A 27863-nucleotide genomic window follows, 5' to 3' on the forward strand; every position below is an offset into this window, starting at 1 on the left:
ATGTGCGTCAAACCGGCTAGTCCCAGAGCTGCAACGAGATTTCGCCCATTATCGCACACCACCAGGCCGGGCTTGAGGCTCACCGGCAGCAACCACTCGTCGGTCTGTTGTTCTATACCCCGCCACAACTCCTTTGCGGTGTGGGGCCTGTCCCCCAAACATATGAGTTTCAGAACAGCCTGCTGACGTTTACCCCGGGCTGTGCTGAAGTTGGTGGTGAAGGTGTGTGGCTGACTGGATGAGCAGGTGGAAGAAGAGGAGGAGGAAGCTGAGTAGGAGGAGGAGGAGACAGGAGGCAAAGAATGTTGCCCTGCGATCCTTGGCGGCGGAAGGACGTGCGCCAAACAGCTCTCCGCCTGGGGCCCAGCCGCCACTACATTTACCCAGTGTGCAGTTAGGGAGATATAGCGTCCCTGGCCTTGCTTACTGGTCCACGTATCTGTGGTTAAGTGGACCTTGCCACAGATGGCGTTGCGCAGTGCACACTTGATTTTATCGGATACTTGGTTGTGCAGGGAAGGCACGGCTCTCTTGGAGAAGTAGTGCCGGCTGGGAACAACATACTGCGGAACAGCAAGTGACATGAGCTGTTTGAAGCTGTGTGTGTCCACCAGCCTAAATGACAGCATTTCATAGGCCAGTAGTTTAGAAATGCTGGCATTGAGGGCCAGGGATCGAGGGTGGCTAGGTGGGAATTTACGCTTTCTCTCAAATGTTTGTGAGATGGAGAGATGAACGCTGCCGTGTGACATGGTTGAGATGCTTGGTGACGCAGGTGGTGGTGTTGGTGGTACATGTTTGCTGGGCGGCAAGTGCCAACGTCCCTCCAGAGGCGGAGGAAGAGGCCGAGGCGGCGGCAGCAGCAGAAGAGGCCGAGGCGGCAGCAGCAGAAGAGGTAGCAGGGGGAGCCTGAGTGACTTCCTTGTTTTTAAGGTGTTTACTCCACTGCAGTTCATGCTTTGCATGCAGGTGCCTGGTCATGCAGGTTGTGCTAAGGTTCAGAACGTTAATGCCTCGCTTCAGGCTCTGATGGCACAGCGTGCAAACCACTCGGGTCTTGTCATCAGCACATTGTTTGAAGAAGTGCCATGCCAGGGAACTCCTTGAAGCTGCCTTTGGGTTGCTCGGTCCCAGATGGCAGCGGTCAGTAGCAGGCGGAGTCTCTTGGCGGCTGGTGTTCTGATTTTGCCCACTGCTCCCTCTTTGTCTTTTTCTACACTGTTGGCTCGGTCTCACCACTGCCTCTTCCTCCGAACTGTGAAAGTCAGTGGCACGACCTTCATTCCATGTGGGGTCTAGGACCTCATCGTCCCCTGCATCGTCTTCCACCCAGTCTTGATCCCTGACCTCCTGTTCAGTCTGCACACTGCAGAAAGACGCAGCAGTTGGCACCTGTGTTTCGTCATCATCAGAGACGTGCTGAGGTGGTATTCCCATGTCCTCATCATCAGGAAACATAAGTGGTTGTGCATTAGTGCATTCTATCTCTTCCACCCCTGGGGAAGGGCTAGGTGGATGCCCTTGGGAAACCCTGGCAGCAGAGTCTTCAAACAGCATAAGAGACTGCTGCATAACTTAAGGCTCAGACAGTTTCCCTGATATGCATGGGGGTGATGTGACAGACTGATGGGCTTGGTTTTCATGCGCCATCTGTGTGCTTTCTGCAGAAGACTGGGTGGGAGATAATGTGAACGTGCTGGATGCACTGTCGGCCACCCAATTGACTAATGCCTGTACCTGCTCAGGCCTTACCATCCTTAGAACGGCATTGGGCCCCACCAAATATTCCTGTAAATTCTGGCGGCTACTGGGACCTGAGGTAGTTGGTACACTAGGACGTGTGGCTGTGGCAGAACGGCCACGTCCTCTCCCAGCACCAGAGGGTCCACTAACACCACCACGACCATGTCCACGTCCGCGTCCCTTACTAGATGTTTTCCTCATTGTTACCGTTCACCACAATAAGAAAAATATTATTCGGGCCAATGTATTGAATTAAAATTCAGGCCTTTTTTTTACAGACACCTAACACTGTCTGGCTATCTATTTAGGTACCGTATTACACTAATACAGGCACACCAGTAATGACAGATTTAGCTGAATATAAATGTGAGGCCTATTTTTTAGGCGCTGTGTGACAGGTATACGTTTAATCACAGAATTAGACTTGTATCTGCACTGTAGCGTGTGTGTTAAGTTTTTCAGAATGACCCTATCAGCACCTTGAATCTAATATACCCTTTTAGGGATAGATTTAAAGTAGGTCTGATACAGCAGAAACCACTAATTTTGAGAATTGCAAATTTGGGAATTGTTTTTCAACCCAGAACAATAACGGTGCTTTTACGGTCACTAAAAATAACTTGACCAGCTAAAACAGTACTGATTTGGAGGAATATAAATGTGAGGCCTATTTTTTAGGCGCTGTGTGACAGGTATACGTTTAATCACAGAATTAGACTTGTATCTGCACTGTAGCGTGTGTGTTAAGTTTTTCAGAATGACCCTATCAGCACCTTGAATCTAATATACCCTTTTAGGGATAGATTTAAAGTAGGTCTGATACAGCAGAAACCACTAATTTTGAGAATTGCAAATTTGGGAATTGTTTTTCAAACCAGAACAAAAACTGTGCTTTTACGGTCACTAAAAATAACTTGACCAGCTAAAACAGTACTGATTTGGAGGAATATAAATGTGAGGGCTATTTTTTAGGCGCTGTGTGACAGGTATACGTTTAATCACAGAATTAGACTTGGATCTGCACTGTAGCGTGTGTGTTAAGTTTTTCAGAATGACCCTATCAGCACCTTGAATCTAATATACCCTTTTAGGGATAGATTTAAAGTAGGCCTGATACAGCAGAAACCACTAATTTTGAGAATGGCAAATTTGGGAATTGTTTTTCAACCCAGAACAAAAACTGTGCTTTTACGGTCACTAAAAATAACTTGACCAGCTAAAACATTACTGATTTGGAGGAATATAAATGTCAGGCCTATTTTTTAGGCGCTGGGTGACAGGCTCAACTTGCCCCTGATGTAGTATATGGCCAAAAAATAACCACACTATTGATGGTTAAATGCACTTGGGTGACACAGGCTCAGCCTGCACCTGATGTAGTATATGGCCAAAAAATAACCACACTATTGATGGTTAAATGCACTTGATGAAAGCTTGACCCTGATGTAGGATATAGCAAAAAATAACCACACTATTGATGGTTAAATGCACTTGGGTGACACAGGCTCAGCCTGCACCTGATGTAGTATATGGCCAAAAAATAACCACACTATTGATGGTTAAATGCACTTGGGTGACACAGGCTCAACCTGCACCTGATGTAGTATATGGCCAAAAAATAACCACACTATTGATGGTTAAATGCACTTGATGAAAGCTTGACCCTGATGTAGGATATAGCAAAAAATAACCACACTATTTATGGTTAAATGTACTTGGTGGTAGCTTGTGCTGGCGCACCACAAGCCACAAAATGGCCGCCGATCACCCCAGAAAAAAGTGACTGAAAAACGCTCTGGGCAGCCTAAAAACACTGAGCAATTGAATAGAAGCAGTTCAATGATCCACAGCTGTAGATCGATCACTGAATGAAGTCTTTTGGAGGCGTTAATCCGCCTAATCTCGCCCTAACGTCGCAGCTGCAACCTCTCCCTACGCTTGTATCAGCAGAGTGACGTGCAGCGCTACGTGACCCAAGCTTATATAGAGGCTGGGTCACATGCTGCACTGGCCAATCACAGCCATGCCAATAGTAGGCATGGCTGTGATGGCCTCTTGGGGCAAGTAGTATGACGCTTGTTGATTGGCTGCTTTGCAGCCTTTCAAAAAGCGCCAAGAAAGCGCCGAACACCGAACCCGAACCCGGACTTTTACGAAAATGTTCAGGTTCGGGTCCGTGTCACGGACATCCCAAAATTCGGTACGAACCCGAACTATACAGTTCGGGTTCGCTCATCCCTACTCGTTACTCAAGGCTATATGGGAGTCTGTTGCTATACACATGATCCATAAACAGTTTTTTTGGGGCTAGCTCTCTGCTGCCATCTCAAAGACTTCTTTATGAAATGTGTCCTCTCTAGCTTCCCACTGCTCTTGACATCGGTTAGGGACAATGTCAGTTGGGACTCCTCCACTCACCAGCTTGCCATTGTGCTAGAGGTATAGGGGGCTCATTGTTCCATTATAATTGTCATATGATTCTGTGTCCAGAGGAACAACTGCAAAATAGTACATATCCCAGTTTCAGTAATCTTTGCAATGATGACATGATGTGATTAATTGGTTTAGAATATTGTGGCTAGTTTCTTCCAGAAAAAAATGCCATCATAGTCCATTAGCTGTGTTTGGTACTACACCATTAACCTAAATGTTAGCTGAGCTACAATACCTGACAGAGCCCATGGGCAAGTGGGGCATGATTTTGTAATAAACCAGCCGGGTTTTTCTAATTTTGTACAACCCCTTTAAGGAGTATATGTTATGAATGTGTTCAGTTCTAATTCTAAAACCAAACATAACAGGTCTATAAGAGCTTTGAGCCATGACGGTTTTCATAGCCATATCGACTGAATGCTTGTGGAACAAATGACGAAAACGAAGATTGACTTCTTCTATATTTGCAGTCTGGTCACTTCCTCAGAATTTTCAGTCTAAGAATTAAACAATGAAATACATGGCCTATGCAGGGAAAGCACCAAGCAGAATTTATGTAAGTCAACTACTGAAGATTTGTAGACACACAACAAGGTGAGATGACTTTCTAAGTTCCGCAAATGAACCTGAAGGCATGTGCTTTATAGGATTCAAAGGTTTTATTTGCTTAGCTTTTCATGCCTCTCTTATCAGCAATGGAGGTATACTGTGCTTTTATGGAGGAGGAGGAGCTGTAGTTCTTGGATATAAGGAATTATACACACGGTAACCTTTTTCCAGGCATCAGTCATTTCTCAAGTCTGTATAGACTATCTGTCAAGTTAAGCCTCACCATGTCTTACAGTGTAGTCAACTACAAGAGAACAACTTCTGTAGACAGATCTCCAGTATATTCTTCAGGAAGCTATAGCAAATCGGCATCCACAAGATATGCTGGAAGTGTTTATGGTGGTGCTGGTGGATATGGAACTAAAATCTCAACCAGTTCAGGCTTTGGTGGTTCCTTGGGTAGCAGCCTTCAGATTACCACCAACAGTGATGTCCTACTGGCTGGAAATGAGAAGCAGACAATGCAGAACTTGAACGATCGTTTAGCTTCTTACTTGGACAAAGTACGATCCCTGGAAAAGGAAAATGGAGGGCTAGAGCTGATGATTAAGGAGTGGTACAGCAAAAACTCTGGCATTGTGGAGGCTGACTACAATAATTATTACCAAACGATTGAACAGCTGAAAAGCCAGGTGAGATATTAAACTTTCATATAATTCCACTTTAAAATGAATGAAACAATCATGACATTTTAAAAAAAAAAGATAATTATGGCTCATAAAATGCAAACATGTTCCAGCCGCCCATCTCTTGAAAAATGAGCAACAAAAGGTACATAGGGTTTAACAAAGAAAGTCTTTTCATGTCTGTCATGTTGATTTTGGCATAATACTGCCAGTAGTTCCTGAATAAACGCCATAAATTATTAATTAAGCAATTAATCACTGAGAATGCTACTGAGCTGTAGAATGGAGTTTAAAATAATACTGTAATTAGTAAGGATCTCGCCTGGAAAGAATGGGCAGATGGCTTACTAAAGGCTTTGTATGGGATTAGAAAACAGGGTTGGTTATTTTTCCAGATATAATGCCCCTCTTGATGTTTGGCCGTGTCTTATATTGCAACTCATCTCTATTCAAGTAAATGGGTATGAGCAACAATACTAGACACAGCCTATAGACAAGGTTCTGGAAAAATACCGTACCACTTTTTTTCTTTCATGCGTTACAACCCCTTTATGCATATGCTGTCATATAGTGGTAATAGACTTTAAGGTCTGGCCATAAAAATGTTTCCAGTATTGGATGGTTGGTTTGTCATACAGTAGTACTGTACACACACACACACACACATATATTTTCTAATGAGTTTACTATGAGATCGTTTTAATAGTACAGATACCGTTAATTCACATTTAACTGAAAATCCACTCTGTTATGTCATAGATATACCTAAGAAGATCACATTAGTGTCTTGTGTGATCTTAGACCATCATTTTAAGTGCAACCTCATTGATTTAAATGGTCCTGTTCAGAACAGATCTGGTCATTTTGTTCCATTGTCAACAACCATGAGTGTTTTAGATACCAGCTCAACATAGTAGAACATAGAACCAGCTTCTCTAAGGTCATTGGTAAAGCTGATGCCCATGGACTTACCATCCTACTGACATTAGGGAATACATCTCAAAACACATACAAAATAAAAGAGTGATTATAATTGTGGTGGATACATGATATATAGCTATGACAATAATATATTAATAATCGGAATAGGTAAAATACTGGCGGGTGAATTCTTCCAAAGTCCTTATATATGTAGATAAAAATGAAGGTATATACTGTAGTCTGTCAATGGTTATCTGGACACTAAAAACGACATGACATACTATACTATGGAACTATTGTGAGGGAGTAGCTATACTTTTATAGGCAATGATTCCGTTGACTACCCTAGCCCAGTGTTTGTTGGTGCTTCCTCTCAATATATGCCACCACCAGTCCCTTAGCTATACAGTGCCTCTGCTAATACAAGCAGAAAAACTTCTTGAGTGGAACATGACTCTATGCTTGGCCTTACTCAAGGCTTGGTCTTTGCATGTGGCTGAAAGAGATAGGCAACATATGGCAATAGTTTGGACAAGATCCAAATGGAGGCAACTCACAATATGAAAATAACCACCTCATGACGTTAAGCTGAAATTTTGGCACAGACTTGTGTTATAAATAGAGAATCTATTGCAGGTATATTAGGGCATGTTTATCAGCAATTAACCTGTTGGCTACAAGCAATATTTGCTAATAAGAACAGATTAGAAGGGTATGGCACACGACACACAATAAAAAGTGATGGCATAAAATGTAGTAGTAATAATATGGGTCAGGACAATATCCTAGCTGTTATAGAAGATCCATATTGTATAAAATAATTGCCCTAGTTTATGGATACTGGCTATAACCTATTAAAGCAGAATATGGATAAAGGAGAGATAGATATTTACTATACTATTTTGCTATATAGAGTCCACAATTTGATTTGATTTGATTCAACTTTGTTGTCATTCCACATGTAAATACAGGGCAACGAAATACAGTTATCCATAGTGGTAGATCCTTCAACCTAATTTCACAGCTAAATATATAGACATTATGGTCAATTTCTTAGAAAGTCATTTTAGACTCATGCAAATACTTTTCATTTAAATGTCTTACAGTGATCAACCCAAATGCCTCAATGATGTGGCAGAATAAGTGCATAATTTATAGTTTCCAGGTTTTGCCATGGATGGCCTATTCTTGTGTATGCAGTAGAGGCTGGAACCACCACCAACCAGTTGAATGGAGTAGGGCACAATACTCATGGGAGTGCCACAGCTCTTCACTTACGTTCATAATCCAGGTGCCTCTGTCTGGTGCTGGTTCAGCCTCATTGAATTGGGGGCTTAGCTATGGTTGAGGTGCAGCACTAGTGACAGCCCTGGAAAGCTCCTTTACAAATGGCCGATTTATCTAATGAAGAATTAAAATCAACCAGATTAGAAATACAGGGAAAATGTATTATATGACCTGTGTCCCTGTACACCCAAGAGTCACACCCTCTTCTTCAATCTTTTGTAACCTTATATGGTTAGTAAAGCTGCTGATGAAGTCACCTGGTAGCTTCCTGTACACACCTGTACAAACCTTTGACCCACATGCAGTCCAGTGCATGGCATAAATCACTATAAATGAACTTAGCTAGAGAAGATTTGAAACTTAAGTCATTCACAATTGTATGACCTTTACCTGCTCTATTATAACTATCTTTCACACAAACATGGAAATGTGCGTACATTACTGCCACACTGATCTATCATCTACTAAAATCAATAATTCTTAAAAACCATAGAAGAGAGACTTGACTAATCCAACACAGTAAACTTATTTTTTTTAATTAAAAAAATAATAATAATAATATATATATTTATATATATATATATATATATATATATATATATATATATATATATATATATAATCCCAATTTTGAGCTGATTATTGGATTTCGACTGAGCAAGATTTTTTTTCTCTATTTGGTTTCTCGAGTATCCAGTTTGGAGACTTTCTTTGCTGAGGCTAATTTCACACTGCCGGCAGGAGTTGCGGAATGCTGTTCCGGCAGAGAACAGCCTACCAGAGCTCTCTGGATCGAGCATTGTCGGAAGGTACCAGAATGTGCATCGGCCCCATTGAATATAGTAACTGTAATGACACAGTGGTTTTTGCCGGGCCAGTTCCTGGCATTGCTGCCGCTAGGTGTCTAGGAGCTTACTGCATATGGTTTTATTTTTTAGATTTATAGTTTTTATGTTTTAGTGGGTGGTACAAGGTAGTTAGTCGGTGCCACTCACTAGAAAACTGGTATGATTTTGTTCCTGGCACACATAGATTTCAGTTCTGGCACACAGACTGCCCAAGATACACCACCATTATTAAAAGGCATGTGCAAAACGTGGATTCAAAGGGAACCTGTCACCATGAAAATGAAGTGCAATCTGCAGGCAGCATATTATAGAGCAGGAAGAGCTGAGCAGATTGATATATAGTTTTATAGTCAGCGTAGATTATAATCTATTCATTTAAAACCTCTGCTCTTTCTATATTTAGGAGTCATGTCCTATCAGTGTTTGATAGCTAGCTCTTCATGACTAAGCACACAGAGATAGCTGACAATCAGTGAATAGAATCACCCACATGACTCCTAAGTATAGGAGTCATAAACTACACTGACTATAAAATTATACATCAATCTGCTCAGCTCCTTCTGCTTTTTAACATACTGCCTGCAGTTTACACTTCATTTACATGGTGACCCGTTCCTTTTAATACATTTTCCTCAATATGTTAAGCTCCAGAGCTCCCTTTAGTTTAGTGGTGGCTATAGACAGACAACATTTTGTCATTTAACCTTCTTTCTTTGCAGGGGAAATGTATTAGCAGGGTGAAACCCCCTTAAAAGGTCTTGTCTAAGAATAAATAACTTTTCACAGGTGTCGGTAGCCTGCTCCCTTCCACTCTTGCATGCTGGCTCCTGTATGTCCATCTTCTGGTCCACAGCATGTTTCCTTCCTCTCCTGCATGGGCATGACTGGCTTCAGCGGTGACGCTTCCACAAGAGACACACGTTATCACTGAAGCCAGTGGTTGGCTGCAGCAGAGAAAGTGACCATGTTCATGCCATGGCGGAAATAAACAAGCCACAGATAGGAAGATGGACACAAAGAAGCCAGCAAGCAGGAACGGAGCGGCTGGGGCAGGCAAGTATGATTCTTTCTATAGTGGAAACAGGCTATGGAAACCTGTTAAAATGCTATTTATTTTAGGACAACCCCTTTAATGTTTTATATGAGATGGAAGTTACAGTCCACCAATTCTTGAAGGTGTTCTCCAATTCTTAAAGTTGTTCTCCTGAGCTTAGGCCATCAATATTAAAATCCTGGAATACCCATTTAAGCTAATTAGACCTGACTACTTACGCAATGGAATTAATGGTTACGTCAATGACACTCCGACATGACTTTTCATATACAATACCTGAGAATAATTCGCTGATGACGATGGTGTTTTCCCATATAAAATGACATGGTACAGAAGCAGCATTACATGAGTAACACATGGCCCATGGGGTGGATAGGCAGCACTTTGATATATGATCAAACACAAGGAAGTAGCATTCAAAGAGCAGAGCAATTAAGGGAGGGAACAGCACGGTGAAAAGATCATTGTGAAAGGAAAGAAGAAAATTTGAGAAATAGTAACCCACCCGTCTACACCTCACCCCGGCCCTGCCACAAATAGCACAGTGGGAAAGTAAGAAAGCGTTGTTGTCAGAAGCGCGGCGGTTTCATTTATATTTGCATCAACGATACGGGCTCTGCACTGTAATTAGCTGCCTGCCAATATTTCAGATATCACACAGATACACTTCATCTTTGGCAGGGGTTGTCTTCGCATTGTCATTACTGGTCTCCACGCTTTCTCAGCTCCAAGAGATGCTTTCATCAGATCAACCGAATAAACTATAATAGTTTCAAATCAAAATAATTTGATTTACTGTTTTAAGATGATCTTTTTTTGGCAGAAATCCTGACCTCGAAAATTTTTATATTCTCAGGATTATGATTAGTGAAGTGCAGTATATTATGTAAAACAGAACCTTTTTTTTTCCAGTTTTGTCCATAAGCTGCTACTAGTACTCCATTAACCTGGGGTCGGGCTGCACTACCAGACACAACCCATGGGCCAAAATGGCGCTGTTTCTAAAATAAAGCATCCCTTTTTGCCTACTATGATACAACACTTTTAATTTGTTGATCCTAGTCAGGACTGTCTGCAGATGTATTATGGAACTATGGGGAACAATTGTGGGTCCCTATGTCTACCACAACCTTTGATTGACAAGAGTGTGCTTAATCTGGTATCTGCCTGGGTTTTTCTTGGTGCTGAAGTCAATCAATGTTATTAATGGTGATATTGACTCTAGCCTTTGCAAACCATCTTTGAATACTTTTCATCATCTCAGTTTTATAGTCAAATCCATATTACAGACTTTGTCTAACCTTAACCACTCCTTTAAAAGTAAATCCATCCCAGTGATCACCTGATACTCCATTCATTACAGATGGTCACCAGAGATTTGTGTAGCTGGTCATACATGTCATCTGTAGTACTGCATAGCATCTATCCATATGAATAGCCAAACTCATAATACATTAATGGGCCAGGTCTGTCAGAGAGCCAGGCCTTTCTACTGTGGGTCACAGATGGAGGTCATCAACAATGTCCACATGCCCTAAGGGTAGGTTCACACATGCTGGAGTTCAGGGGATCCAGTCTAGCCGGATACCACTGTTCACCGTTGGCTCCCATTGATTATAATGGGATCCAGTGGGGTTCCAGCTGGTTTACGGCATAAGTGCCGGTTTTCTGCCAGACTAAAACCATTGCATACAATGTTTTTGTCTGGCCAAAAGCTGTCATTTCATCTTAAAGTGGCTGTATCCCATTATAGTGAACTCCAACAGGCTGTTTTTTTGCCCGAACAGCCTGCCGGATCTGATAAATGGAGGTGTAAAGCTACCCTAAGGTATATGGTGAGGGATTGCCTACAGGAAACAACCCATTTGATAGGAATCAAAGCAGGCAATCCCTTTAAACCTACAAACTTACTTTTCTGCAAATCATTTGGGTAAACTGACTCATTCCTTCTCATTATATCATTTAAATTGTCATTTGTTATTTTTGACCAAACCCAGGTGTATCCAATGTACTGAAATAAGAAAATGTTATGGTTACAAGGAATTGAATGTTTATTGCCTTCTTCTAGATACTGAATGCTACCTTGGACAATGCTCAAATTCTGCTGCAGATAGACAATGCTAAATTGGCAGCTGATGACTTCAGACTGAAGTAAGCAAGTCTTCTCTATTTCTCATGATATTGGATCCAGATGCACCTTGTGCAGTTTTCTAGTTTTGATCGGGTTCCCCATCTTCAACATTTAAGGCATTTCCACAAAACCCGATGTATCGAGAGACTGGGGTCTCACTAGGTCTGTGATGGCTAACCTCCGGCACTCCAGCTGTGATAAAACTACAACTCCCAAGAAGTACAGTTGCTTGGCTGTTCTAAGAACTCCATAGAAATGAAGGGAGCATGCTGGGAGTCGTAGTTTTACCTCAGCTGGAGGGCTGAAGTTAGCCATCACTGAATTAGGTGGAGGTGGCCATGCATAGAAGTTACAGAAACAGATGAATACACTTGTTTCCCATAAGCTTGCAGGGTCATCTCTTCATCCTTCCTCTGTCTGGATGCAGTCATCACTGGCCTCCTTGCCTTGTGGAAATGAGGTCAGGAGACCTCTATCCTCTTGACAATTGGAGGTTCCAGAGATGGAAACTTCTCAGACCAGACATTTATGGAATATTCTGTGTCTTACGGTGCAGGTACATGCGCAGAGCTAAATCCGATTGTCGTGAAGGGAGTGTTCCTTCCCGACAGTCGACTGCTCGTTCAGTGGAGATGACCGATGTATTTACCTGCAGCGATCACCTCCACAATATGAGGGAGAGGGATCGCTATTGAAATTGCCTAACCTCATACAGCTGCATTGTTTCTGGGCAGCAGATCACTATTTATACAGCACAATCTGCTGCCCAGAAACGATAATAGGCGTGCCTGCACAAATGATAGTGTTACCTGATGAACGAGCGAGTGATCTTCGGCACCGTTACATGGGCAGATTGTCGGGAACGAGCGTTCACAGGAACGTTTGTTCCCAATAAACCGATTATCTGGACGTGTAAATTCACCATTAGTTACACAAAAAATTCCTATGTGTGTCTTTATACATAGTGGCACATTAAAGTCACCGTGGACCCATAGCAGGCTGTGGGTACTGTATTATAATCTGGACAACACAGATAGGTAACATGGCATTGGCTATGTGCATGGGCCTTTAGGTTGCATAGAGGGAGAGTACTCTCTTGATGCAATGTTAGGCGGACAAACATTAAATACATTATAGCTAGGAATACATGTTCTATCAATATTCTAGAATTCTACAGAGCTGACAATACCTAATAAATTATGAGCTGAATCTAATATAAATAAATGATGAGTACATTTTCCATCAAATGGTTGCAGATTACGTTACAGTTGGCACGTGAAGCACCAGCTCACTTGACGTCACTGCACTGGTTAAAGTCCCAGTCATGCCGTGCCACATGAAGCATGAAATCTAATCTACAAAATTAAAGGAACACTCCTGTAAAGTACTCATGGCAATCAGCTGATGGTGTGGCTTGTTTGTCTGGCATATTAAAGTGAGCTAATCCAGTGACCACTTCCCACTTTATGCACAAATCTGCCTACGTGCTAACTGTGCATCATAGGGCTAACAAACAGATATGTCTCTCAAAAAGTCAATCCAGTTCCATTAGTTGTGAGATTTCCAACAATACAATTTTTCCAAGAGTTCTCCATTTCAATGATACTAAATGTTTGATGGCAATGAAGGTTTTGGTTAACCTATGATTTTCATGCTTTGTAGGTTTGAAACTGAGCAGGCTCTGAGGTTTGGGGTGGAAAAAGACATCATGGGACTACGTAAAGTTATTGATGACCTCAGTTTGACTAGAGGTGACCTTGAGCTTCAGATTGAGTCACTGCAAGAAGAGTTGGGCTATCTCAAGAAGAACCATGAAGAGGTGAGTTTGTTTTATAAGGACATTACTGTTAAAACTGCACATAATCTATATATATAAAGAAGGACTTATATATGTGTGTGTGTGTGTATGTTCCGTGATCACTCAAAAACTAACCATCCATTTGAGCGAAACTTGGAATACACATCCCTTGCTGCCTGGAAAGAAATCTTGTGGGGTCACAGCTCTCTAGCACGTACTGTTCCTGAGATATTCCCCAAAAAGTATCTGCATTAGCCAATACAAGCCTGCAAGTCTTTCTCTTCATATCCCAACTGCCATACACACGGTCACATGTCCCTTATCAGCCAATAGAAGCTCGCAGGCCCATAGTCTCCACATACACACAGCTTTACTCCAGGTTTCCATAACAACTCAGCCATTTTTCTTCACTGCTGTAGGTCAGCTTTAGGCTAGGGCTACACGACGACAATAAGTCGCACGACACATAGGGCACAACTACACTGCTACATGTGTCGCACCAATGTCGCGCAACAATTTTTATAATGATAGTCTATGGTGTTGCACTACGACATGTGAAATGCTGCGACTGTGACGCGACACCATAGCCTATCATTAAAAATATTGTTGAGACAAAATGTTGCGCAACACATGTCTTCATGTAGCTCTAGCATTAAAGGGGCAGGGCGCTGTGGAGGTCACTGTTAAAGGGGCAGGGCGCTGTGGAGGTCACTGTTAAAGGTGCAGGCACTGTGGAAGTCACTGTTAAATAGGCATTCACTGTGGATGTTACTGTTAAGGGGGAAGGGGCCACTATTAAAAGAGCAACTGTTGTGGAAGTCACTGTTAAGGCAGCGGGGTACTGTGGAGGTCACTGTTAAGGGGGTGCGGTGCTGTGAAACTCACTGTTAAAGGGGCGGGCTGCTGTGGAGGTTAAAGTTAAGGGGATGGGCTGCTGTGGAGGTCCCATTTTAAAGTGGCAGGGCACTGTGGGGGGTCAGTGTTAAGGGGTGGGGGACTGTGGAGTTCAGTGTTAAAGGGACGGTGTGCTGTAGAGGTCACTGTTATGGGAGATACTGTCGATATCTTTTAACAACACACACAAACATTAAATGAAATAGATGAAATATACCCGTGTGAAGTCCTTCTGCTAGTTTCATATAATTTCTGATTCCCTTCAAATAATACAGCAAGTTATGGTCTGAATCAATTTATAGAATTTTGTCAAACTATTTCATGCTGTCACTGTTAAAGGGGTTGTCCCATGAAAAATATTCTGCGGCTTTCAAACAAGCACCTGGATCTGAGTCCTTTGTAACAGCATGTAATTAAAAATGTTGCCTAGCCACTGAGTTATTCAATAAAGCATATCTGCATAGTGCCACCTGCAGTTTTATTTTTTTGTATTTCTTTGACCTGCTTACTGAAAAGGCCGCACATGCTCAGTTTCATCCTTCAACTGCCTCCTGAGCTGTGATAGGTAGAGCTGAGACACGCCCCCTTAGCTGCAGCAGAAAACACACTCCCCTTGAGCTGTCAGCTTGATATAAATCTAGCAGAGCAGTGAGTGTGGAGATCTCTGGGTCCATGCGAGGTACAGGGCTGGTTCTAGCTTTATTAGGAAGAGATTATCATGTACTATATGATGTCTGATTTTTTTTTTTTACATTAGTCATGGGATAAACCCTTTAAGTCCATTTACATTTTTTCTTAACAAAGCTTAATGATTATATAATGAGCTTTGTAACTTCTTCGTATGCATTGGGGCAGGTTAAAGGTAATCTGTCACCACATATTTCAGCATTAATCCAGCTGATACACGAGATGTACACTTGTTAGCTGAGCGTAATGTTGTTGGTCTCGTCTCCATGAGTGGCCGCAATGTTGAGAAAATAGCTGTTTTTTAATTAATCCCTTGGTGCAACAAGGGCAGTCACTTTGCATCCAGAGGCCCAATTTCATGTCTCCTATTCTCTACTACTGCCACTTTGTGACCTCAAGACACTCCATTCTTTACTGTTCCCCTGCCGCTCATGATTGAATGCTGGCAGGAGTGATGATGTCATTGCACCTGCCACAGAGAGCATAACATAGAGCAATGTCTGCTCTGCACTGTGCTGTCTATGGTTCAGCGCAGCAGACATCATTGCATTACACTTGCCAGCGCTAGATCTCTGTTGGATAAGGAAGCTGACACTGCGGGAATGTGAGTAAGGGGAGTACGAGGAATCACTCCATGGGGGTCACACGCTGCAGAATTTTGGGGGCACTGAAGAGAGCATATCTGTGAAGGGGCATTTATGAAGGCATTATAATATGTGGGGGGACGCTTAAGGTGGACATCACTGTCAGGGAGCACTTGAGAGGGCAGTACTGTGAGGGAGCCACTTAAGGGCTCATGCACATGAACGTTTTTTGCGTTCTGTATACGGGCCGTATTTTGATTCCGTATACGGTCCGTATACGGAACCATTCATTTCAATGGATCCGCAAAAGATGCGGACAGTTACTCCGTTCCGTGGCCCTTCCGAGGCTCTCCAGCCGTTGCAAATCTAGAACTATCAGAATGCCCACACTGCCTACAGCTATCAGCCTACAGCAGGGCATGGTGGGAGTTGTAGTTTTACAGCAGCTGGAGAGCTGCAGGTTGGCCATCCCTGGTCTAAACAGTGATCTGATGCCCAGAATCAGCTGCATGAGGACGAAAGATCGCAATAGCGATTCCTCATTCTTATACTGTGGAGGTGATTGCTGCATATAAATGCAGAGCTTCACCTCCATTGAATGAGCAGCTGAATATCAGGAATGAACGATTCTTTCCCGACAATCGGCTTTAGCTCTGCGTGTGTAAATGCACCTTTACTTCGCTCCAGAACTTTGCTGCATATTGTTGCATCTTAAACCATGCTGCTTTCCCATAAACCTCACCCCTTTTCCCATTAAGCCACTCTGTTGCTAGATGAGTCAAAAAACGAACTAACGATGGGTTCACATCACGTTTTATGCCTCCGTTTGACGTATACATTACAAAAAAAGGGATACAGCACACAACATTCTTGTATATTTTTTTTTTACAATGGTATAAAAACCGCATGCTTTTTTACAATGGAACTCTATGGTGAACGAATGCCACTGTATGGTATAATTCTGTATGGCATGGTTTTTTGTATGCGTTAAAACTAAGGATGGGAAAAACGTGATGTGCACCCACCCTAAAACTTATTAAATATGGTGCAAAGTACTAGAATTCTAACACATTTTAATTAGTCAATCGCCCCCCTTATATTCAGTAATCCACCACTTTCAACGTTTTTGCTTGCGGACAATGACTGAAAACATAGGCATAACTTTACAGTTTCAGCTTTAAACCCTTTAATCTAGAAGATAAAAACTGGTCCTGACTTAGTAGTGCTATCAAAGGTGCATCGTTTTTTAAGTGCAACAGAACATACCCTGGTGTAAGACATAATCAGGATAGGGTCTCTAAATGTAAAACATTAGCGGCTTGTTTTTTTCTTATAGCAACCACAGAGTGTAAAAATGGTGCATAATTAACAGGTCATGCACATATCTGCATATAGGTTCCTCGGTTGTTATAAATGTTCTGGAGCGGGAAATGTCATGTCATTTGTAAAATATGTTGTTTCTCTGTGTACAGGAGGTTCTTGCTCTCCGCAATCATGTTGGTGGAGCAGTCAATGTACAAGTGGATGCAGCTCCTGGTGTGGATCTGGCCAAGATATTGAATGATATGCGAGTAGAATGTGAAAGTGTTGTGGAAAAGACAAGGAAAGAGACAAAGGAACATTATGAAAGCCAGGTAAGTTTGTATGCAGCAGCTACCCAATAGTGTTGATCACGGATATTCTAATCGCGAATTATCATCGGGAATATCGGCACTTCGAGAATTCGCGAAGGTGTAGAATATAGTGCTATATCTTTGTACTTGCGAATATTCTAGATTTTTTTTCATCAGTACCCTCCTGCCAATGAGAAGGCTGCAATATCTTTGTCAGAGCTTAGCAACATCCCGAGCAACCAATAGGAAAGTTGCCTACCCCTTACTATATAAGAAACCTCCCCAGCAGCCATTTTCTGCAGTTTTTTTGCAGTTCTGAGAGAGAGAGCAGTGACATTGCTGTGCTCTGTGCTTTGCTGAGTCATTTACATTGCTGAGTCATGCTCCCATTCACTTCTATGGGAGAGGCGGGGATTAGCGCTTGGTGGTGGACGAACCCCGGGAAATCTGGGGTCCTCCAGTCATAGCGCTCCCTGCTCCGTTCTCGATATAGGTGCAGGTCCCAGTGGTGGGACCCACACCTATCAGACAATGGGGGCATATCCTAGTGATTATAGTACTTCTTCGCTCTATCTCTCCAAAGTTTTTCTCTCTGTGTACAAAATCTAAGGCTGTCAATATTATTCCTGCAATAGTGGATGTAAATTCCATCTAAGGGATACAAGTTTGAGACATGGTTGGCCAGGACTGTGTCAAAGAGTGAAGGGTGTTTCAGCAATGTTCCTCTCACTGCAGTAAATTCATTATCAACCTTAAACAGCAAATACCTTATTGACTGACTCATGTAGATTCTGGATCTTCTCAGATCTTTGTTCTCTCTGTCTCTTTAAGTATTGGATAGCAATGACTTTCTTGTTCAGAGATGAACAAGAGAGTCATTGCTATCCAATACTCCAGTTATCGGGAAATCGGGCCTAGTTTTCTATGCAGTGAGCATATGTAGCTTCTCTCACTTCCTCAGGTCTAGACTGAGCTAAAGGCTTAACTAAGTCCCTCCTCTAATTTCCCACAGGGGCTGAGTCAGGATCATTAACCTGAAAGATCCTTACAGAAATATGCTGGCACATTACAAGGCATTACCATAATAAATAACTTTACACAACATTACATAACAAGAACAGCTTAAAGGTACTCTATTCTTGGTATACTGGATTAGTCTTTCAGTTAAGTTGTTTTCTGGCACCTTTTCAGTCTCAGGAATGGTGTTTCCTTGATGAGGCTTCTCTTTGGGCCTACTTGGAAGGAGCTCGCACATGTAGGTCTTGCTTCTAGCTCTTCACAACTAAGACTCACCATTAGCCAGGCGGTGAGGCCAGCCCATCACACTGGAAACTTGACTAACACTGGCAGAGTTAACTGTTTGTCGCCCATACACAACCATTTGGCTTACATAGCATAAACAGATAAGTTCTTTTAACTTTAAATTACAACATTTAACTCTTGAAAAACAATTAACTTATAGCAGTGATCCCCTGGGTCACTGCATTTAGTATGATGAAACTTCAAGTTCATTTCTAGATTGTCTGCTAAACACAGCTAAACTCATGTGACTAACCAGGTCCTCATGCCCTCAGCGGCAGTAGCACAGTCACAGTACATACTTTACATAGAAGACTCAAATTCAACATCCAAATACAGGAGATCATGTTTCATATCAACTTCCTCCACAAAGACTTATTGAGAAATATTTGTTATTCTCTTTAATTTGCATTGTTGTTTTGTTTTTGTTTTTTAGTTTGAAAGTGTAAATGTTCAGATTGTAACCGATTCAACTGAACTGGAGCAAACCAAGGTCACAATTACAGAGATGCAACGCAGCGTACAAGGTCTGGAAATCGAGCTACAGTCGGAATTGAGCAAGGTACGGGTCATAGCATTAGGATTGATTTTAGCTCCATAGACCCTACAGGGAAACCTCTCAGTGGGCTAATGCCCAGAGGGACGCTTGAGCTCTCCTCATTGCCGCCAGCCAGGCAAGTAATGATCTGACACTCCCAGAGTTAATTAATGTTCAAAGTGTAAAGTTATCGTGTACCTGGTTGGCGGCTGCAGGTGCCCTCCTGAATTCAATTGTATTACCATCCTGAGGCAAATGGAATAGACGGACAGTATATGGCAGCTGGCAATGACCACCACAGAGGGGCAGCTTCTAAGGAGGTATTTTGTGCTACTGGGACATTATTTAAGGATGCATTGTGGAACCTGGTTCTGTTGAGGCAGTGTATCGTCCTGGAGCAGTATTTTGTGCAGCAATATGGTATTGCTGCCCCTGCCTACTTGAGTTGTCCCGCCTTTTGTCAATTTGGACCTGCCTACAACATGGGGCCATGTTTATTTTTTTTCAGGGCCACATTAAGCTTCCTTTCAGCCTCTGTATTATAGGCATCAGAGGCATAACTAGAAATAGCTGTATATTGTGGCTAGTCAATATTGCTGTCTCAGACAAAGCCCGGTAGCCACTCTGTCAGTACACATATATACTGTATGTCATTTCAATGTATATACTGACACTGTATATAATACTAGATAGAATATATACTGCCACTGTATATAATACTAGATAGATAATTCTAATGACAGGGCCCCGACGATAAAATCTTTTAGTCCTCCTCCGGGGTGGGCCCCTTCTGAGTTTGGGCCCCATAGCAGCTGCTTCCCCTGCTTCCACTATAGCTACACCCCTAATTTGCATATATGGTTCTTTCTGAAAATCTTTTAACACTTGTTATATACTATTATTTAACACTATATAGCCAGCTCCCATGCCTAGTCTAATATATAAGTTTTGAGATTTTGTGACCAAAGATCCGCAAATCAATGTTAAATCAGATTCAACTCGAAATTCAGAAATTTGAGGTAAATCCCAAACTATCCTAAGAGACCCTAGAGTGTCATACAAGCCCTTTTTAATTCAGGCAGAATCGATTCAGACCTGAATCAAATTGGTCGACCTATTCTGCCGAAGCAAATCCGAATAAACTTTTCAGTGATCTGTTTGGGACTCTGTGATGTGAAACCTATTGCTATTACAGTATCTATAGATGTGTGTTATGTAATGTAGCTTGACTCGATTGTGAATTTAATAGAGATGTTCTACAGTCATAAAAAACTGTCCATACACATACAATAACTGTCTGCTCAATGCTCATTTGGCTTGCAGATATTCTTCTAAACCTTCCCATACACTTGCATACTCAACTCTACCAATCACGCAGTTTCAATAGGAAGAGACACATACTGTAAGTCACTGTCAGACACCTCTGCCATGGGAACAAAGGATCAGGAATGTTGAAATCCAGCCCAGTATAAAAAATGGAATCTCTACTGGAATGTATTAGAATCTTTTGGATCTCCATTGTTCTTCCCAAGGATATTATTCAAACTATTAACATCTGATATCTTTCTTCCATAGAAAAATGCTTTAAGTGCCACTCTTGAAAATATTAATGCTCAGTATGCAGCTAGACTGGCCCAAATACAGGGATTGATCACCAGCACTGAAGCTCAGTTGCTACAGATCCGAACAGACATAGGACGCCAATCTCAAGAGTATGAGTTTCTTCTGAATATAAAGATCCGCCTGGAAATGGAAATAGCCACTTACCGTCGTCTACTTGAAGGGGAGGAAACAAGGTGAGATATGACTGACAAAACTTGTAGAATTCACTATTCTCCAAAGAGAAGTATGTTAGGTGACTTTCCACTGAGCACAAGGTCATCATGAGCCAGGAGGTTTTCAAACTAATACCATTCTTTCATATCCTGAAGTTCTTCAAGGTTGGTTTTTTCCTTGGTTTTCACAAGAGATGAGCGAATAGATTTTTATGGAATCCGATTCATCACAAATTTCACAAAAATTCTTCCAAATTAATCCAAAGTTTTGGCAATTCGCTTCAGACGAATAGTGTAAAATTGCAAGTTCACCACTGATGTGGTAGAGTGTATCTGCCGTGTCTCTGACATTTATAACACACACACGCCGGGCACCTTAAAGACAGTGTGGGGATTGTGAAGAAGATCTATTTAGTTAGGTAGGTTGAATTACTTGGCGGAAAGTCAGGTTTTATCTTTAGGGATAGCATAGGGACAGCAGTTAGTGTACTGTATGTCTTATGGTAGATTTAGATGGGACGATATTCGGCAGATCATCAGGAATGAACGTTCCTGCAAATGCTCATTCACGACAATCTGCCCGTCTAAAGGTATATCCCCCGTGAAATTGTCATTAGTGCTTGCAAGTAAATCATCATTTCTGGGCAGCACATGATGCTATCTAATCAGCGATCTGCTGCCTAGAATCAATGCAGCTGTATGAGGATGAGCAATCGCTCGTTCTCATACTGTGGAGGTGATCGCTGTGAGCGTCTGACTGTCAAGAAGGAACGCTTCCTTCCCGACAATTGGCTTCTCCTCGCCCCGTAAAAATCCACCTTCAGAGTCAGGGCTGATGGAGCCATTTATAACTTCAGGCCTTGGACTGAACAACGATCATTTAAAGAGACAGAACTCTTTTTCTCAGTGTAGGAACTAGCCTCTTTTGTCCAAAATCCTGTTGCAAAGCTTCTATAGTTCATAAGTGTTTTATAGGCATATTTCCCAGTATCACCAGCAGCACATGTATTCCACTATGCACTTCCAATGGTACAAATTGTTAATGCACCTGTATTAGGCTTAAAATGCTTCTGTCACAAGAATCATTGTAGTGAAACAGGCTAACCTGCGACATGTGCACAGATCAGCACAAGCTAGCATCTGTGGCTTTTTTTTCAGAGTAAAAAACTTTTTATATATGCAAATTAGCCTCTAGGAGCAACGGAGGCGTTGTCGTTACTCTTAGAGGCTGCATCCTCCCTGCTGCTGCCATGCCCTCTGCACTTTGATTGACACGGCCAGGCAGTGTAAACGTCATCACATCTGGCCCTGACTTCTAGTGTTGTGCTTTTGCCGTGCGCTTTACTAGCCTGCGCATTACAGAGGAGAACTTCTGACAATCCTCTCTCCTGTACTCCGCCTGCACCAGCTACTGAAGCACATGGCAAAGACGCAAGACTAGAGAAGTCAAGGCTAGGCAATTGGGTACCTCTGATACAGGTACAGTAGAATCGATTTTAGACCCAAATCAAATTTCATTGACTGATTTTTGACCCAAATGAATTCCAAGAAATTGGGTCACCTCTAGTCTTTACCAATTGGGCTTTATAGGAATGAAATGTTGAACTCAATGGAATTGAAGTACTGTAATACCAATGCCTATATCTGCTGCATGTCACAACAATACATTAAAAAAAAAAAAAATAATAATATATGTTTTCCATATTTGTCTTTCATTACCAGCATAGTAACATTGGAGGAAGAAGAGAGACTAAAAGGTAATAATATGCATATTATTCAGCTGAGCATGCATGTGTTCTAAGTAAGAAGAGATAAGACAGCCACTTCCACGTCTCTCTGGCTGAGGCTTAGCTGCCCAAGAACAAAAGGGACAAATGAAAGTGCATTCAGCTGCTTCGAAAGCTTATGTTCTCCTCTATGAAGTGGGGCGCATTCTGATTCTGTTTTTGAGCCAGCACCAGGGATCTGATACCCTTTAGTCTCTGCAACAGTGGGGTTCCACGACCCAGAAGTCAGAATTCAGCTTAATAACTCACTATGATCACAACCAAAAAAGGGAAAGGAGGAGAGGAAGAAGATTCCAAGGGATCCTTCACATTAGCAGACAGAAACATAGAAACATAGAATGTGTCGGCAGATAAGAACCATTTGGCCCATCTAGTCTGCCCAATATACTGAATACTATGGATAGCCCCTGGCCCTATCTTATATGAAGGATGGCCTTATGCCTATCCCATGCATGCTAAAACTCCTTCATTGTATTTGCAGCTACCACTTCTGCAGGAAGGCTATTCCATGCATCCACTACTCTCTCAGTAAACTGGCTGATCAGAGTAGCAGAGGCTCCGCTGGTTGAACCAGTCTGTGGAGCCATAGTGGGCCCCAAAGGTCTAGGAGAAGAAAAAACAAAACATTTGAAGCTGATTTTGGCGATATTTTGTCACTATAGCCTACTTCTTTGATTCAAAACCTATTAGACTTTGTTGAGGAAGGGTTGAGACATATGCATATACAGTACAGACCAAAAGTTTGGACACACCTTCTCATTCAAAGAGTTTTCTTTATTTTCATGACTATGAAGGCATCAAAACTATGAATTAACACATGTGTAATTATATACATAACAAACAAGTGTGAAACAACTGAAAATATGTCATATTCTAGGTTCTTCAAAGTAGCCACCTTTTGCTTGGATTACTACTTTGCACACTCTTGGCATTCTCTTGATAAGCTTCAAGAGGTAGTCCCCTGAAATGGTCTTCCAACAGTCTTGAAGGAGTTCCCAGAGATGCTTAGCACTTGTTGGCCCTTTTGCCTTCACTCTGCAGTCCAGCTCACCCCAAACCATCTTGATTGGGTTCAGGTCCGGTGACTGTGGAGGCCAGGTCATCTGGCGCAGCACCCCATCACTCTCCTTCATGGTCAAATAGCCCTTACTTTCAAAGTTTTCCCAATTTTTCGGCTGACTGACTGACCTTCATTTCTTAAAGTAATGATGGCCACTCGTTTTTCTTTACTTAGCTGCTTTTTTCTTGCCATAATACAAATTCTAACAGTCTATTCAGTAGGACTATCAGCTGTGTATCCACCTGACTTCTCCTCAACACAACTGATGGTCCCAACCCCATTTATAAGGCAAGAAATCCCACTTATTAAACCTGACAGGGCACACCTGTGAAGTGAAAACCATTTCAGGGGACTACCTCTTGAAGCTCCTCAAGAGAATGCCAAGAGTGTGCAAAGTAGTAATCCAAGCAAAAGGTGGCTACTTTGAAGAACCTAGAATATGACATATTTTCAGTTGTTTCACACTTGTTTGTTATGTATATAATTCCACATGTGTTAATTCATAGTTTTGATGCCTTCAGTGTGAATCTACAATTTTCATAGTCATGAAAATAAAGAAAACTCTTTGAATGAGAAGGTGTGTCCAAACTTTTGGTCTGTACTGTATATATATATATATGCATGCAAACACGTGCATGCATGTATAATATATATGCATGCATTAACAGGCACATTATAGGATGATGTGCGCACATCTGCCCTTAGTAGTCCACAGGGGCTCATTGTGGCCCCTGTGGGGAATATGTGCCCCCTTATATGGCCCTTTTATATATATATATGTGCCCCCTTACATGGCCCTTTTATATTTATGTGATGTGCCCCCTTATACATATGCCCCCTTATAAATTAGAGTCCCCTCATAGTCCATAGGCCCCATTTGATGTCACCTGAAACCAGAGGCATCAGTGTGAATGTGCCCCAAGCATTCACACTGATGCAATCCGGTTAATTGCATCAGAATGACCGGACAAGAGTCCGGTCATCCTGCATGCTTCAAAGAACTCAGATTCAATAGAATCGGAGTCCTTTGTAGTAATTATCCCCAGGGCTGCTGGAGATAATTATGCATGATAGAAGGAAGCGAGAAACCTCCCCTCCTTCTATTATGTGCATTCCGGCAGCGCGATTAGTATCGCGCTGCCCGGAATGCAAAGTGTTATAGGCAGGAGATCAAAGACTTCTCCCGCCTGTCAGAAAGTGGCGCAGCCCCGACACACTCGTGCAGGGATGCGCGGGCTGGCGCAGTGACGTCATCTCACTGCGCCGGCCCACGTGTCCCTGATGGTGGTGCGGCAGTGCGGGACGCCGGATATAAATATCCTGCGGCCCCTGCACTAGGGAGAAGAGCCGAGCCGCCCCCCTCAAGAGGCCATCCCCCCTGGACAACGAGAATTCCCTGGATGGGCTGAGTATCCACTACCCCACCAACGATTAACCCCTACTTCCCCATATTACTTCCCCATATTACCCTATCCCACCAACGAATACCTACCCTATACCGGTAGCCCCTACAGACCCCTTTATAACCCCTATTTATTAACCCTCCCTATACCACCAACCCTCCATATACCACCAACGATTTTACCCTACACCAACCCTTATCAACCCTATCCCACCAAAGTACCCTGATTTACCCCTATTTGCCCCATACCACCAACTACCTGTAGCCCCAACCTACCCCTATTATATACCCCTATCCCTGATATACCCCTATCCCTGATGTCCTACCATTAACCCCTACAACCCCTGCTGTATCCCTGCCTGTATTTATCCCTACAACCCTGTGTCTGTGGCCTGCATTCATCCCTGCAGTGCCACCGTTCCCTTAGGGATAGTGTTAGAGCCAGGTGGGGTGGGCTGCTAATGTGTGTAGGTGGGCTGCTTATTAGTTAGTTTGTGGGTGGAACTTGGGATTGAATAGTGTATTTAGTGCTGTATTTATGGTCTGTATTGTGTACTGTAGGTGATAATAAATATCTTGTATTATTTGTATTATACCTACTGTGTAACGTGTGGTTATTAGCGGTAGCTAGCTCAGTTAGGCGCTTGCAGCTAGTTAGTGATTAGCGTAAGGCAAAGTGAAAGTATTATTCTTTATTTAAGGTATAAATAGGCAGAGTCATCACTAGACTATTCCTCTTATTTATGAATATTAATTATTGATATTTGCATAAATATTGGTAATTAATATTCCCCCTCTACAGACTTTATTCATGATATAAAGTAGCTCTTGGGCCCGAAAATAATTTCTTCTGGTGGCCCCGAGGATAATTTCTTCTGGTGGCCCCAAGGAGCCAAGTTTGACACTGCTTAACCTTATTTGAGCTGTAACACCATTGCTCCAACCCATAGCTGTTCCCCAATTTGATTAAATCTTGGAACTTTCTGTGCATGAAGTGCTGCTGAGCATAAACTTCTATGTTTAATTATTCTTAGTTTATCATTATTTTATGTTACATTTTTTTACAATTGATTTATATATTTACCTATATAAGGTACAGATTAAAGCTTGTTTTTAGGCATTCATAATTTGTACATCCACTATTTCTTATTCTTCTCTTTCTAGAAATGAACAGAAGCCGAAAGATAAAGACTATTGTAGAAGAGGTGATTGACGGAAAGGTGGTGGCCACCGAAGTTAGGGAGGTTGAGGAGAAACTACCAAGTGTATATAAATAAGAAGATGAATTTCACTCTTAAAGGGAGTCTGTCACCTCTAAAATTGGTTTAAAAGTAAGCATATCGCCATGTAGGGTATGTGTCCTGAAACATAAATATATCTATCTTGTGAAAATGTCTTCTGATCCTGAGAAAAACTTTTATGCAAACAAGGTTTTTGGTACACCATGGGTGAGGCCTATTTGTTTGTTCCACCATTGTTCTGCCATAACTCGACCAGCACCTCTCCCTCTTGTTGACAGTTCCTAAAGTTTCAGGGCTTGTAATGATGATGTAAAAGAAAGCCAGGTGCACCTAATGGAGCAGCCCCACCCATGGTGCACTGAAAAGTGTATTTGCTTAAAAAGAAGCATTTCTCAGGATAAGAGGGCTGGATTTTTACTAGAAAGGTATGATTATGCTTTGTGTCCTCTACCTTACATGGAGGTATGCTTACTTTGAAATTGATTTTCCACATGACATACTCTCTTTAATAATAATAATGTTGACACTCAATAAATAAATACATCATAAACAAGCTGTGTCAAGTATTTTTTTCTTTAATAAAGATTAAACATAGAAGTTCACTAAAAATGCTTAAAGGGGTTCTGCTGTTTTTTTAAACTGATGATCTATCCTCTGGATAGATCATCAGCATCTGATCTGCGGGGACCCCTGCCGATCAGCTTTTTAAGAAGGCAACAGCACTGGCAGTAGTGCCGCGGCCTTCTCGCTGTTTACTGCAAGCCCAGTGACGTCACGACTAGTATCAATGGCCTGGGCGGGGCTAAGCTCCATTCAAATTAACAGAGCTTAGCCCCGCTCAGTGATTCTAGTCGTGAAGTCACTGGGCCTGCGGTAAACAGCAAGAAGGCTGCGGCGCTACTGCCAGCGCTGCTGCCTTCTCAAACAGCTGATCGGCAGGGGTCCCGGGTGTCGGACCCCCGCCGATCAGATGCTGATGATCTATCTAGAGGATAGATCATCATTTTAAAAAAAACTGCAGAATCCCTTTAACTATAGATTGAATCATAAATCCGATAAAAATCAACTATTGGGCAACAATGACTAAGAGAATACAACTGTGTGGCAAAATAATCGTAGGCAAAAACACCCTGGAATTTCTCAATAACAAATCCACACTTAAAGGGGTTTTTCATTCCAGGTAGGTCATTAATATGAGATTGGTAGGGATCTGACACTCAGCACCCCCAAAGATCATCTGTATTTAGCAGTTGCCGGTGCCAGAAACAAAACAGTGGATGGAGCCTGAAACAGACGTCTCTGTCCACTGTGCAGTGGCCATACCTATGTGAATGGGAGCTGAGCTGCAGCACCCCAATGTCAGAAAATACGCAGTGGACAGAACCCTCTGCTTTTCTTTCAGCTGTTATTTACCAAAAACAACTAATCTGTGAGGGTGCTGGGTATCAGAACACCACCCATTTGATATTGATGACCTTCCCAGAGGAAGAGTGTAAACCTTTAAAGGGTTTCTGTCACCCTGCAAAACTCTTT

At 42.3% G+C, this 27863-nt stretch overlaps 1 protein-coding gene across 1 annotated transcript; it reads left to right on the forward strand.

The window, feature by feature from the left end:
• The first annotated feature begins 4852 nt into the window (after nucleotides 1-4852).
• On the forward strand, nucleotides 4853-26776 carry LOC121006122 (keratin, type I cytoskeletal 19-like). The gene is made up of 8 exons (XM_040439063.1): nucleotides 4853-5417; nucleotides 11590-11672; nucleotides 13315-13471; nucleotides 17088-17249; nucleotides 18964-19089; nucleotides 20641-20861; nucleotides 22563-22597; nucleotides 26254-26776. The coding sequence occupies exons 1-8, from the start codon at nucleotides 5010-5012 to the stop codon at nucleotides 26364-26366; spliced, it is 1305 nt and encodes a 434-aa protein (XP_040294997.1). The 5' UTR covers nucleotides 4853-5009; the 3' UTR covers nucleotides 26367-26776.
• The last annotated feature ends 1087 nt before the right edge of the window (nucleotides 26777-27863 follow it).

The sequence above is a fragment of the Bufo bufo genome, chromosome 6 (assembly GCF_905171765.1).
Source record: "Bufo bufo chromosome 6, aBufBuf1.1, whole genome shotgun sequence".
NCBI lineage: Eukaryota > Metazoa > Chordata > Amphibia > Anura > Bufonidae > Bufo > Bufo bufo.

Excerpts from the sequence above, each read along its gene's own strand:
- LOC121006122 (XM_040439063.1), top strand. The coding sequence starts at position 5,010 with ATGTCTTACAGTGTAGTCAACTACAAGAGAACAACTTCTGTAGACAGA. Across the intron at positions 11,673-13,314 it reads GCTGATGACTTCAGACTGAA|GTTTGAAACTGAGCAGGCTC; the intron begins GTAAGCAAGTCT and ends CATGCTTTGTAG. Across the intron at positions 22,598-26,253 it reads GGAAGAAGAGAGACTAAAAG|AAATGAACAGAAGCCGAAAG; the intron begins GTAATAATATGC and ends TTCTCTTTCTAG.